Source organism: Nyctibius grandis, chromosome 3 (genome assembly GCF_013368605.1).
Source record: "Nyctibius grandis isolate bNycGra1 chromosome 3, bNycGra1.pri, whole genome shotgun sequence".
NCBI classification, from domain to species: domain Eukaryota; kingdom Metazoa; phylum Chordata; class Aves; order Nyctibiiformes; family Nyctibiidae; genus Nyctibius; species Nyctibius grandis.
Genome location: NC_090660.1, coordinates 113,974,086 through 113,988,196, shown reverse-complemented (window position 1 = coordinate 113,988,196; position 14,111 = coordinate 113,974,086). Strand labels below are relative to the sequence as shown.

The window sequence follows — 14,111 nt, the reverse complement described above, 5'->3', positions numbered from 1 at the left end:
GAAGGGCCGAGCGCTGGGAGCGGCGTGGAAAAACCATTAGAAACTTGAGCCAAGGACACGGCCCCGGGATTAGTCGCACACGGTTTGTTTTCTTTATTAAGTATCTTTTTGCCGTGGAGCCAATAAATGTGGTCCGGTACAATGATTGGCTCAGAGGGCTGTGCCGAGGACATGGCGCATCCCACTCCCGGAACCCAGCTGGGACCGTGGCACCATAACTGGTCGCTCAGGTGCTGCATTTCTCAGCTTTTCCCCAAAATAGCATCATTCCCCACCACCGCCGGCTGTGAGGGTGATGCATCCATGAAGCCAGGGCTTTTTTTTCCTGCTCTTCCCCTTCCCAAGTCTGTTTGCTGCTGGGAATTGCTATATGGGAGCAGATCTCACATCCTTGGGCAGAGGCTCTGAAGAGCTGCCACCCTGCTGATCACAGAATCATAGAATGTCAGGGGTTGGAAGGGACTTCTGGAGATCATCGAGTCCAACCCCCCTGCCAGAGCAGGACCAAACTAGGGCAGGTCACACAGGAACGCATCCAGACGGGTCTTGAAAGTCTCCAGAGAAGGAGGCTCCACAGCCTCTCTGGGGAGCCTGTTCCAGTGTAACCCTTATGGTAAAGAAGTTCTTCCTCATGTTGAGGTTGAACTTCCTGTGCTCTAGCTTGCATCCCTTGTCCCTTGTCCTATCACAGGGCACAAGTGAAAAGATGTTGCCCCTTTCCTCTTGCTTGATAATTAGCAGTAATTGACTTAAGGTGGGTTCGTAATTAATAGGAGGTTTGCAAGGTGTCAGCATCATCGCATGAATGGAGATGTGGAGGTGGTGGTGCACTGGAAACCTTCCAGCGTGCAGTAGATCTGATGTACCATCGGGCCAACTTGCTGTCATGTGAGATCAGTGCCAGCTCTAGGGATGACACCAAGCTGTGTGGAGCGGTTGGCACGCTGGAGGGAAGGGATGCCATCAGGTGGGGTGAGAGGGAGCATCCTGGGTGGGAGTGGGTCCCCTTCGACATGGCGGGGCTGAGCAGAGCTCCAGGACCTGCTCCCACCCTCCATCCCTCAGGGTACACTGGGATGAGCTCTGGGTTGCTTGGTGTTGCCATCATGGTGTTGGGAACAGTTGGAGATTAGGGAGAGGCTGTTTTTTCTCCCTCCCCTTGGCCAACATTCCCAGCCACCCAGGTGGAAATCACACCTGAAGGCATCTCCTTTGCCCTTCCTGCATCTCTTCCTGCCTTTCCCACTACCAAAAAGTGCCATTTCCCAGCAGAAAGCCTTGACTGGGGGAGGCTGTGGAGCACTGCCACTGTCTGTGAGCGTTGCTGCTGGGAGCCACCGAAATGCTGGACTGGGAGCAAAGAAGCATTTTGAGGGGTTAACATCCTGATGCCATCATTTTACCAGTGCCATGGACAGGAGAGCATCGGCCAAGCTCATTCCCAAGCCCTAAGCAGAGCAAGTTGAGCTCTAGCCCTGGACCACCTTCAGCAGGAGGGTGGTCCAGGCTGCAGTCCCAAAATAAGTCTAAAAAGCAACATGCTTCATTCCTGCTCTTCCTTGCTCCTTTCCACATCCCAAGCATACCTGGGACAGGAAAACCCCGTGTCCTCTCTGAAACCAGCTTCTCCAGCCCAGTTAATCTCTTTGGGACCTCCCAGCATCACCGCCATGGGAGTAGATCATTGCTATTAAGACTTTGGTGGTTTGGATCCATAGAATCAGGCACTTGGGAAGCTGTGGGTGAGTGCGTAGCTTCTCCCAGAGGAGACTAATATTTTTTAATAGTATTTTGGCTGCCCAGGAAGGTGGTGGAGTCACCATCACTGGATGTGTTTAAGAAAAGACAGTGCCATGGTCTAGTTGACATGGTGGTGTCAGGGCAACGGTTGGACTTGATGATCCCTGAGGTCTCTTCCAACCTGATTGATTCTGTGATTCTGTGGCATGGAACAGTATTTTGATAGAGAGAAAAAAGCACCAACACATCCTTCTCTTCCTTTAGCAACGTGTTGGTGCCACCTGAAGGAGCCCAGCTCTGGGAACCTCCACTCCTCGCAGGGCTTTCGCCGCCTTTCCCAACGTTGCTCTCTTCTTTCCCTCGCAGTGCAAGAAGAAGCACATGCTGATTTGCCCTGACTTCACCAAGAAAGGCGTCTGCCCCAGGGGTGCCCAGTGCAAGCTGCTGCACCTGCAAAAGAAGCGCCACCCAAGAGAGGCAGAAGATGGGGACCACATCAACCCTTCCTCCAAGTGGAGACAGGTCTTGGAGGAGACGGGCAGGTAGGAAAGAGCGGAAGAAACTTGTTTTGCTGCTCTTAAAAGTTTTCTTCCCAGCCTGCTCTGGATGTTTCCTCTTCCAGATGTGTATCTGTCTGTGTGCTGGTTTATTTTAAGGTGTTACTGATGTGGGTCACTGTGGTGCCTTCTTAATAGAGCCACCATGAACAATAGAGTTGAGCAGGGTCCGTGCTCAAGGGAGAGGTCTCCAGGCAGAGCTGATGGAAAGGAAAGAGAGGATAGCTCACACCTTGCTACCTGATATCTGCTGTTGGGGTGTGGGTATCTTCGCCCTTAGAAATGTGCTGCCCAGGGCTTTGACACCTCCAGGTATCTCCAAAGCTTTTGTAGACCTTCCTTTTGGGAGATGGAGGAGCCCTGACAGAGACTCCACCACCAAATGTGGGTACAGCTATCCATAGCTCTGTGGGAAACTGGAAACCATCATCTCTCTTCCTGTCTCTTCCTCAAATCCATGGCGGAGAGCAGAGCTGAGCCCTCGGCGTGGCATGGAGGGGCTTGCTGTCAGGACTGGACTCACTGCCTGAAGAAGCAGAGATGGAGATGGACATGGAGATACAACAGGCTTTGTAAAGCCTTTTGATGCTGGGCTGGTTTCTTGGTTAATCCTTGGAAGGTCTCAGAGCTCTCTCTGGGCAAAGACGATGCTTTTGGGTGCTGGGATGGAGCCCGCAGGCTGAGGGACACGTTGGTCCTCGTCCCCACAAGGAGACAGATTTTTCTTGAGCTTGGCACATCCTTGCCTGCTTCTGCCCCCATCCCTGAGCCCTGCCTGCAAAACATCTACATCCCAACGTAATTAAAATTAAAACCAAATTGAAATTTGGCTTTAAAAGCCAAAATCTAAAAGTCCTGGTTAGCGGGAGGAGAAATAATGGCTTGGATGCTTCTCCATGGCTCTTTGCAGCGGGACATGAGGGTGAAGGTGGGATGGAAACAGAGGGACCTGGGAGCTGTGCTGGTCTGGTCCATGTTCTTGCCTGCTCCTGGGCCTCATCCTGGCCCTGCCTTGTAAGGTAGCAGAGGGGGACAAGCGCTCAGAGAGCCCAGCTGACACCCAAAGGGGACTCCAGCATCTCCACAAGCATCTGAGAGCTGCAGGGAAGTGCAGGGCAGGGAATCCAGCTGGGGAGCAAGAAACTCCAAGCTGGCTCCTGGGAAACTGGAGATATGGGGCAGCCCGGGATGGAGCCCGGGGAGCCTCTGTGTGGGGCTCTGGTGGTTCACCCCAGCCTCTTCCATTACACATGATTTTGCCAAGAGGGATCATTTTATTATTCTTTATTAATGGCCAGATGAATATGAGCCAGCAGCGTGCCCAGGTGGCCAAGAAGGCCACCAGCATCCTGGCTTGTATCAGCACTAGTGTGGCCAGCAGGACTAGGGCAGGGATCGTCCCCCTGTGCTTGGCACTGGTGAGGCCGCACCTCGAATCCTGGGTGCAGTTTTGGGCCCCTCACGACAAGCAAGACCTTGAGGTGCTGGAGCGAGTCCAGAGAAGGGCAACGGGGCTGGTGAAGGGTCTGGAGCACAAGTGTGATGGGGAGCGTCTGAGGGACCTGGGGGTGTTTAGCCTGGAGAAAAGGAGGCTGAGGGGAGACCTTCTCGCTCTCTACAACTGCCTGAAAGGAGGGTGTAGCGAGGGGGGGTCGGTCTCTTCTCCCAGGTAACAAGCGATAGGACGAGAGGAAATGGCCTCAAGTTGTGCCAGGGGAGGTTTAGATTGGAGATCAGGGACAATTTCTTTATGGAAAGGGTTGTCAAGCCCTGGCACAGGCTGCCCAGGGCAGTGGTGGAGTCCCCATCCCTGGAGGGATTTAAAAGCCATGTAGATGTGGTGCTGAGGGACACGGGTTAGTGGTGGGCTTGGCAGTGCTGGGTTAACGGTTGGACTTGATGATCTCAAAGGTCCTCTCCAACCAAAATGATTCTATGATTTTTTTTTGCCTCTTGCAGGAATGATCCAGCTCAGCTCCACGATGACGGGGAAATGCCCGGACCCTCCAATGCAGAGCAAGACGTGAAATTTTGGAAGAAGATGAACACCTTGCCAACCAGCTGTCTGCCAAAGCTGCCGTCCTTCATCTCCCTCCAGTGCTCCCCCTCTCCCGGTGGCCAGGGCTTCAAAGTGGAGAAGGACGACGATGAGTGGGAGGACGAGCCAGGTAGGAAGCACTTGCTCTGCTTTTGCTCACACGTGCTCTGAGCTGTTCCAGTTCACCAAGCGGGAGAGTTATTCCCCAAGCTGCTTTCCATGGGGTTTGGTGGAATTGGTGTTCCTTGTGAGTCACCAAACCAGTTACGCTGAGAGCTCACACTGGGATGGCAACTGGGATTTGTATCTTTGGTCATGCAAGAGCACAAGCCCCTAGCTCTGCTCCTGAAACCAGGCAGTAGGATTTTGTCCCCATCTTTTATCATCGGCTCCTTCTTCCTTATCCTATAAATTATCTGATGATGAATCCAGTCTTGTTGCTGTGACGGAGCCACAGTGGTGCCTGGTAGGAGGATGTTTCAGAGGGATGCCGTGATGCTGTGCCTCATCTCTGGACCTGCAGAAGGACCTCACACTTCAAGAAAGTGGGCCCTGCACTTCAAGAAAGATGTTGAGGTGTTGGAGCGAGTCCAGAGGAGGGCGACCAAGCTGGTGAAGGGTCTGGAGGGTCTGACCTCCAAGGAACGGCTGAGGGAGCTGGGGGTGTTTAGCCTGGAGAAGAGGAGGCTCAGAGGTGACCTTAGTGCAGTCTACAACTACCTGAAGGGAGGTTGTAGCGAGGTGGGAGTCGGCCTCTTCTCCCAGGCAACTAGTGCTAGGACAAGAGGACACAGCCTCAAGCTTGGCCAGAGGAGGTTGAGGTTGGACATTAGGAAGCATTTCTTCTCAGCAAGGGTCATTAGCCATTGGAAGGGGCTGCCCAGGGAGGTGGTGGAGTCACCATCTCTGGAGGTGTTTAAGAAAAGAGTGGCCATGGCACTTAGTGCCATGGTCTAGTTGCCATGGTGGTGTCAGGGCAATGGTTGGACTCAATGATGCCAGAGGTCTCTTCCAACCTGATTGATTCTGTGATTCTGTGACCTCTGGACCATCTCTGGACCATGTTTCCTGGTGTGAAATGGCTTCGAAGCTTTGAAATAAAAACATCTCTGGTGGGAGGTGGGATGGGGTGTTTGCAGATTGCAAGTTCAAAGGAAGAGCTGTGTTAGTCTGAGATGATCTGCTTTGCTCTTTTATTAAAAGGTGGGGGAAGCAGCTGTGGAAATCAGTAATATGTTTGGAAAATGCAGTTTTAGGATGAGCAGAACTTCTTATGAACTCCGCCATGTGAGAGCAAACAGCTTCTGCCTTGACTTTTTTTTTATTTTTGGCAAAGTTCAGGCAAATGTTTCAACTGTTTGAAACCGAAGTGATTGTGGGGAAAAAAAAGAGCAAGGGAAAATTGTGGGAGCGATGAGAAGAAATGTCTTTGTGTCTCTACAAAGCGGCTCGTGGTGGAGGTTAGCTGCATTTCTGCTTCTTCAAAGTTTTCGTTGGTTCCTCCTCTCCTCATTCAAACACATAAAGTTCAACAAGGCCAAGGGCAAGGTCCTGCACGTGGGTCGGGGCAATCCCAAGCACAAACCCAGGCTGGGCGGGGAATGGATTGAGAGCAGCCCTGAGGAGAAGGACTTGGGGGTGATGGGTGACGAGAAGCTCACCATGAGCCGGCAACATGCGCTGGCAGCCCAGAAAGCCAACGGTGTCCTGGGCTGCATCCCCAGCAGCGTGGCCAGCAGGGCGAGGGAGGGGATTCTGCCCCTCTGCTCCGCTCTCGGGAGACCCCCCTGCAGTGCTGCGTCCAGCTCTGGGGCCCAACAGAAGAAGGACACGGAGCTGTTGGAGTGAGTCCAGAGGAGGCCACAGAGATGCTCAGAGGGCTGGAGCCCCTCTGCTCTGGAGACAGGCTGAGAGAGCTGGGGCTGTTCAGCCTGCAGAAGAGAAGGCTCCAGGGAGACCTTCTAGCACCTTCCAGTACCTGAAGGGGCTACAGGAAAGTGGAGAGGGACTTTTTACAAGGGCATGGAGTCATGGGATGAGGGGGAACGGTTTTAAACTGAGAGAGGGGAGATTGAGCTGAGATGTGAGGAAGCAATTCTTTGGTGTGAGGGTGGTGAGAGCCTGGCCCAGGTTGCCCAGAGAAGCTGTGGCTGCCCCCTCCCTGGCAGTGTTCAAGGCCAGGTTGGATGGGGCTTGGAGCAACCTGGTCTGGTGGAAGGTGTCCCTGCCTGTGGCAGGGTGGTTGGAACTAGATGATCTTTAAGGTCCCTTCCAACCCAAACCATTCTCTGATTCTATGATTCTGAGTTGTGGCTCAGTATGAACCGAAGCGGTGCAGAAACCAGCTGTGCATCCCTCCTCGTCTTCAATCCCATTCCCCCTCCAACTGAGTCGGCATCGAAGCAGGATCCCACTGGGAGATGGGATGAATTCAGCACCGAGAGTCGGGCTGGGGCGTTTGCTGCGTCATCTGTAAGTGGCTGCTCAGGATCTACGAGGCTTTGCCTGGCTCAACCACAAAGTGCTTCAAGCCGGGGAGGCCTGAGATGCCTTAAGGCTCTCGGGAAGAAAATGCTCGGGATTAGCAACATATTCCTGAAGTCACAGGCGGTCACGTGCGCTGTCGAACCACGGCGCAGGGGAGACAGCGAGGGACCATCCCGGCTGGGAAGGCTCCTCTCCCTGATGCGGGGTGAAGCGCTCGGCTTCCCTTTCCAGGGATTTCTTCCCCCCGCGCTCCTTCCTCCTTCCCTCTCCTTGGCCCTCGTTCAACTCCCTTTTGATCTCGGCGGCGGGGCCGGGGAAGCGTTCCCAAAGCAGTGGCTTAATCGGGTTTTTATATCTCTGTGATGAAGATAGAACAATTAATCCCCAGACAAGAAAGCTGCCGAAACGCCCTGGGTTACGCTTGGCAGCCTGGAGTGACTCGGTTGAGAGGGCAGAGGCATCGTCCTGGCAGCGAGGGCATCCTTTTCCTCTTAACTCCACGTTGAAGGAAGGATGATTTCCAGGCGTTTTGGGTGGGAGGATGAGTAGAAGGAGCTGGTTCAGTCCAGGGATGTCGGGAGGAAGGCTGCGGGGAGCTGGCGGGTACGGGGTCGGGGCACGCGTCCCTCCGTGCTGCTTCTCCTTTGCCCAGGGGAGCACGTAGTGTCTGGAAAGCGGATGCTGGAGGATCCATAGGAAGGGAAAACCAGGCAGGAATTGCAGGTGGCTGTAAAGTCACAGGATCACAGAATCAATCAGGTTGGAAGAGACCTCTGGGATCATCGAGTCCAACCACTGCCCTGACAACCACCATGGCAACTAGACCAGGGCACTAAGTGCCATGTCCAGGCTTTTCTTAAACCCCTCCAGAGATGGTGACTCCACCACCTCCCTGGGCAGCCCCTTCCAATGGCTAATGACCCTTGCTGAGAAGAAATGCTTCCTAATGTCCAACCTGAACCTCCCCTGGCGAAGCTTGAGGCTGTGTCCTCTTGTCCTATCACTAGTTGCCTGGGAGAAGAGGCCGACTCCCACTGCGCTACAACCTCCCTTCAGGTAGTTGTAGACTGCAATAAGGTCACCTCTGAGCCTCCTCTTCTCCAGGCTAAACACCCCCATCTCCCTCAGCCGTCCCTCGTAGGTCAGACCCTCCAGACCCTTCCCCACCTTGGTCGCCCTCCTCTGGACTCGCTCCAACACCTCAACATCTTTCTTGAAGTGCGGGGCCCACAACTGAACACAGTACTCAAGATGCGGCCTCACCAGTGCCGAGTACACAGGGACGATCACTTCCCCAGACCGGCTGGCTACACTATTCCTAATAGAGGCCAGGATGCCATTGGCCTTCTTGGCCACCTGGGCACACTGCTGGCTCATGTTTAGCCGGCTGTTGATCAGCACCCCCAGGGCTCTTTTCAACCACTCTTGTGGTTAGAATCATGTGATGATGAAGCAATTTTCCCCGCCAAAGGGATGCAGCGATCGCACGCGGTGAGTCAAGGCGCCAGGATTCTGTTCGATGCCTGGGTTTGCCCATGCCCGGTGCTGAGGTGCGCTTGGTAATTAAAGTCTCATCTCAACACACAAACGAGGGGGCTTGGGAGCACAGCAGTAGCTGGGGACCCCCATAACTTAACGGAAGAAAAGGAGCCCCGGCCACTAAGGAGCCATTGTCCCGAGAGGGTGCAGGATGAGGCCATTGATGCTGCTGAAGGACCAAATGCTTCATGGTTTGGACAATGCCCTCAGACACATGGTGTGAATTCTGGGGTTGTCCTATGCTGGGACAGGAGTTGGACTCGATGATCCTTGTGGGTCCCTTCCAACTGAGGACGTCTGGTGGCCAAATCACCAGGAGTGGTGCTTATGAGCTTGAGGTGCTGTTTTGAGCTGAGCCGGGTGGTCAGGATGAGTCCTTGCGTAGCTCTGGGTGTCTGTGATGGGGTTTGGGGGTCTGCACCTTCCCTGCTGCAGCCTTCGTACCATGGATAATAAGTGGGTTTCTGCTTGTACAGCCTGAAGGTGACACACAAATTGGTGGGGTAGTAAATAAGGAGGAGGACAGGTTGTTATTACGGAGTGAGCTGATTTGCTTGGTTAAACGGTCACAATTTGAGAAAATGCCTTTTTAATACTGGTAAAAGCAGGAGGAACGAAGAAAAACACAGGCTTCATGTGTGGGAGGGATGGAGCAGGGGTTTGGAGGTGGCATTTAAGGACCAGAGTGGGCAACAGCATCAGCTTGTGGGGTCTTGGTGGGGGTCTGCAGCCTCTGGCCTTGGGATATAGAATCACAGAATCAACGAGGTTGGAAGAGCCCTCTGGGCTCATTGAGTCCAACCATTGCCCTGACACCACCATGGCAACTAGACCATGGCACTAAGTTCCATGTCCAGGCTTTGCTTAAACCCCTCCAGAGATGGTGACTCCACCACCTCCCTGGGCAGCCCCTTCCAATGGCTAATGATCCTTGCTGAGAAGAAATGCTTCCTAATGTCCAACCTGAAAAAGGGGACTGGAAAGGAGTGGTGTGGTCTGCATGTGTGGAGTGGAGCCAGTCATCCTCCCGTGGGGAGGGTTCCCAACCTGCAAGAGGACCCTTGTAATTTGGGGTCAGAGGAGTAGTTTGAGGGTTCTGGTGCTTTCCAAGCATCCTCCAAAAAACCCGTTCACGTGGCACGGGGAGAGCAAACCGCTTCCAACCGAGCATCCCAGCTAGGAAGGGTGGACTTGGTGACATCCTATCCTTCACCTCCTTGTGTTCTCCATCCAGAAGGGCAAAGCTGGAGGGAGCAGGGGCTCCCCTACCCCTCCGATGCCTGTTTCCAGGTAATGGGCTTTTCCATATTTCACCTTCCAGTTAAATAGCCTGCGCTGGAGCCTAACTGGCCTCCCCGCGCTAATTGTAAGCGAGCGCACCAATGCAAACCATTCCAATCGAGTGCTAATTTAATTAGAAAGCACCCATTTTAGTTAATTTGTTCGAGAAGATCACTGAAAACTCCTGGAGAGAACAGATGTTCCCCTCTCCCCCGATGAACATTCAGGGGTTTGTAAATGGCTCCACTCAGCCTTGTTTAGGAGAGAAAAGAGGATTTTATAGCTGCAAACGACCCTTTCTGTAAACATTTTACAGCTCTCTGCACGTTTGAGTGACGATAAACCCCGAGCAACTCGGCGGGCTGCAAATTTGCGACCATACGGCTATCATTTTATTGTCATATTTCACGGTCGTAACGTTAATGGAAGATGCTCGCTCCAGTCTTTTTTAACGGCTCCGCTGAGCACGCTCAAACGCTTCGGCTTTGGAGGAATTTCGTGGAGGTGCAGAGCTTCTGGGTTTGTTTACAGCTTTCGCTTCTGGAGGAATAACTTTGGAAAGGCAAATCTTCCCCCCCCCTCTTCGCCACAGGGCTGGACCCGTGCTTGAGAGCCACCCCCAACAGGGCACGCGACTGTGGGGATGGGCAGCGCCTTGGTGCCAGATCCTGGTCCGACCATCCCCAGCTCCTGGAATTTAAGGCTTCCAGAGAGCATCTTTACTTTGAGGGTGGTAGAGCACTGGAACAGGAACAGGCTGCTCATGGAGGTTGTGGAGTCTCCTTCTCTGGAGATATTCAAAACCCACCTGGATGCAACCCTGTGCAATGTGCTCTGGGTGACCCTGCTTTGGCAGGGGGTTGGACTAGATGATCTCCAGAGGTCCCTTCCAACCCCAACCATTCTGAGATTCTGTGATCTGCGTGGTTGGGGATGGAGGGCTAGGACACAACACGGTTGTCCTGGGGTAACAGGAGCCGGCATCTGCTGTCAGCTTTGACCCCAGCGGGACTTAGTGGAGTTTGCTCCTCTTGGTAGGGTCATGGAGGAAATGTTTTTGTGGATAAGACACAGGGAACTGGTTTCTCTGTGTGCTCACAAACATCTTGTACATCCCATGCTCCAACCCCGAGCATCTTGGTGGCCTCCACTGAACTTGCTCCAGTATGTCCATGTCCTTCTGTACTGGGGAGCCCGCAGAGCTCCAGGTGTGGTCTTGCAAGTGTTGGGTGTTTTGCAGCGCTACCAAATTAGCCCAATCCTGAAGAGCAATGCTGATGGAGTGTTTAGTGAAGACCTCAGTGTGGAACTCAGATTTCTTCATGATAAATCTGAAGCCTTTTGTTTATCCAGGGGAACTATTTTTTATATAGTTCTCTTATATTGATCCATTATCCCTTGTGCACCTCACTGGAGAGTCTGGCTCCAACTTCAACCACCTTTAGGTAACTGAAGATGGAGATTATCTGAGCACAGTTGAAGGTAGTTGAAGATAGCAATTCCTCATTAGTCTTCTCTTCTCTAGACCCACCAGTTCTGGCTCTTCTATCCCAGTTACCTTCAGGAGGCATCTGAGCAACCTTGGACTTACCTGAAGATCTTGAGTCCTGGCTGGTGGGAAACAGATGTCTTGGCCTTCCTGGTGGGGGTGGTTGACTCTTTTTGGAAAGGACCTTGGCCATGATGAAATCATGGGCCAATGGCTGCACCTGCAGCTGGTCCACCTCCATGGCCTCTTCTTTGGGTGAGACTACCTCCATGGCCTCTTCTTCAGGTGAGGCAACCTCTATGGCCTCTGGATCTCCCACAACTTGGCTGAGGGAAGCTATTATGTCCCACACAGTCTTCCTAGCCTTTCTGCTCCTCCTCTATATATTTCTCCTCCAAGTTCCCTCCATTGACTTGTCATTACCTCCTTTCTGAGCAGCATCCTAGTGGGTCTCCCCCACTGCTGGTGGGGGTGTTATGGCCAACTGTTGTCAGGCCTCTCTTGGAGAGCTGGTCACTGGAATGAACCTCTCTTTCCCAGAGTCTGGTGTAAGTGCTGGAGAAGCTCTTTCCTGGGCCTCCCAACTTTTGAGGAACCTGCTTGAAGGTCTTGCTGCATCACCCAAAGGGTGGTGATAACTCCTTGACTCTGCTGTATCCTTGCTTGCTCCATGCCTTCTAGGTGCCCACAGCAGCAAGAAACTCAGCAAGCTGTGGAGCCAGATCAGTGGACCATCTAATAAGGGCTGTGGGACAGTGGATGGTGAGGTGGCTTGTGACATCTCAGGGCTGCTGCAGTTTGTGCCAGGCTGGGAAGAGTGAGGGGGGCGATGGGCTGAGGGCTGCTTTGGCTCAGGTTATTCTCATGTGGCCTTTTGCTTTCAGAGAACCAGATGGCTCCACAGGGCCACTCCTGGCCCCCTCATGGGTCCCTGGGGCAGATCAGACTGATGGGAGGTAGTTGCTGATCATCTGAGAACTTCAGTCACAGTAATTTTAGCCTCTGCTCACAAGAGCAGCAACTGAAATCTTTATGCAGGAACATGTTTTTTAGCAGGATAGTGGTGTTTCACATCTGTGTGCCTCAGTTTCCCCATTTGCCATTTTCTCCTAATTAGCAAGAGCTCTGGAGCTTTGGTGGTGGTTTGCAGGTGGCTTGGGGAGCTACGGGGTGGAAGCAGCTGAGAGGGCTGGAAGGAGATCTGGGGATGGGTTTCAGGCATGAGAGGAGCAGATAAACCATCTCCTTTGTGTTTCGGAGACAGCTGTGTGGTCCCCATGCAGGCACGCGGCTGCAAGGACGCTGCATCTGTGCACCGGCACCAAGGCTGTTGCATGCCACGTGCCATCTGCTCGCTGGCGTAGCAGAGGTGTTGCAGCAGAGCGAGCTGGTGCCACCTGGAACCCCCATGATGGAGGTCTGCTAGGGCAGATGCCATGAAGTCTTCTTCTGTGAGAGCTTCTCCCTCTCCACAGATTCCTCCACTGGCCCCTCATTCTGCTCTGGTGGCCAATCAACTCGGGATCCACGTGGTAGGACCTTTTCCTCAGTCCCCGTGGAGATGCCACCATTATGTATGGGCTGACCATGCTGCAGTCATCTTCCTTCCCCTGCAGCCCTGGGCCATTTTCAGGTCCAAGTCTAGCCCTTAGGGTCATAGGGTGGAAGGGACCTGGGGAGATCATCGAGTCCAACCTCTTACTTAAACCTGCCCAACCTCAACAATAAGGTCCAACTCATCGTGTCTCTGCTGATGACGGCTGGGAAGTCAAGGACACATGGCCAGGGTTGTGTCCTTTGGCAGAACCTCTTACGAAGCAGATAGGAGATGACAGGAGCAGATGGAGGCACTTGAATGGTCATAGTGAGAGCTCACGGGAGTTATAGAACTTCCCACATCGTCAGCATGATACCAAGTGGACAAGGACAACCTAAGGAAAGGAAGGACAGCAGGACACCAAGCGCTGGTGGAAGCAGGGAAAAGAAAAAAGAGTTAGGAGCATGCTTGATGTACCTTGTTGTCCTTAAATCAGACTACCTATCACTGCCTTCCCCTGGGGACTTCTGCTCTCGGAGGATAATTTAACTGGAGCAGGAAATCTCCATCTTCCTTCTTGATGGTACCCATGAATCACAGAATCACAGACCTACCTTGAACCTTCCTTGTCTCATGGTTCATCAGCCAAGAGGGCTCCAGGGCAGTGTGGACCTTCGTGGTACCTTCCCAGCTTTTCTCCTGGCACTTGGTAGATCTTTCTTCTCATGGAGAGGGTGATCCACCCACCTGGTAGGTGGTGATGGGATGCTCCCATGGACGCCCTGATCTTACCTTTGCTGTGTTAACCCACCGCTTCCCTCGCCAGCCCCCCCGGCCGACACACGCTCCGTTGGGCATGCGGGGAGAGTCTAATTAGCATAAACTCTTTCATAACTGAATTAACAAACCTCTAATAGAATTGCTTCTTCTAATGCAGAAATCTATCGAGCTGCAGGTAGCAGGCTGTGCCCATCCCTCGAGCAGGACAACGCATATCAGTCTAATTGGTTTCCTCTTAACGGGCTGGATCTCCTCGGGTCGTTAGCAATTGCATCTTTTCCTCCTGAGTCAGCAGGTCCTTATGAGTTTGGGGGCTGTTTGGTGGAGGTCCCTGGAGTGGGGGAGGTTTAGGTTGCTTTCATCCACCCTGGATACTGATTTCAGACATCTTCTTGATCTTGAGTGCTTCCTTCCCAGCCCAGAGAGACTGGTACTCAGGCTGGTGGACTTCACCACAGAATCACAGAATCACAGAATCAACCAGGTTGGAAGAGACTTCAGGGATCATTGAGTTCAACCGTTGCCCTGACACCACCATGGCAACTAGACCATGGCACTAAGTGCCATGTCCAGGCTTTTCTTAAACCCCTCCAGAGATGGTGACTCCACCACCTCCCTGGGCAGCCTCTTCCAATGGCTAATAACCCTTTCTGAAAAGAAATG

At 53.1% G+C, this 14,111-nt stretch overlaps 1 protein-coding gene across 2 annotated transcripts in view; it reads left to right on the top strand.

The window, feature by feature from the left end:
* ZC3H3 (zinc finger CCCH-type containing 3) overlaps positions 1–14,111 on the top strand; it is a 211,951-nt gene that overhangs the window by 189,194 nt on the left and 8,646 nt on the right. For both annotated transcript variants that reach the window (XM_068397158.1, XM_068397157.1), the window contains 2 exons: positions 2,107–2,282; positions 4,257–4,465. In XM_068397158.1, the coding sequence (XP_068253259.1) occupies positions 2,107–2,282; positions 4,257–4,465 (385 nt within the window). The remainder of the gene's footprint in view (positions 1–2,106; positions 2,283–4,256; positions 4,466–14,111) is intronic.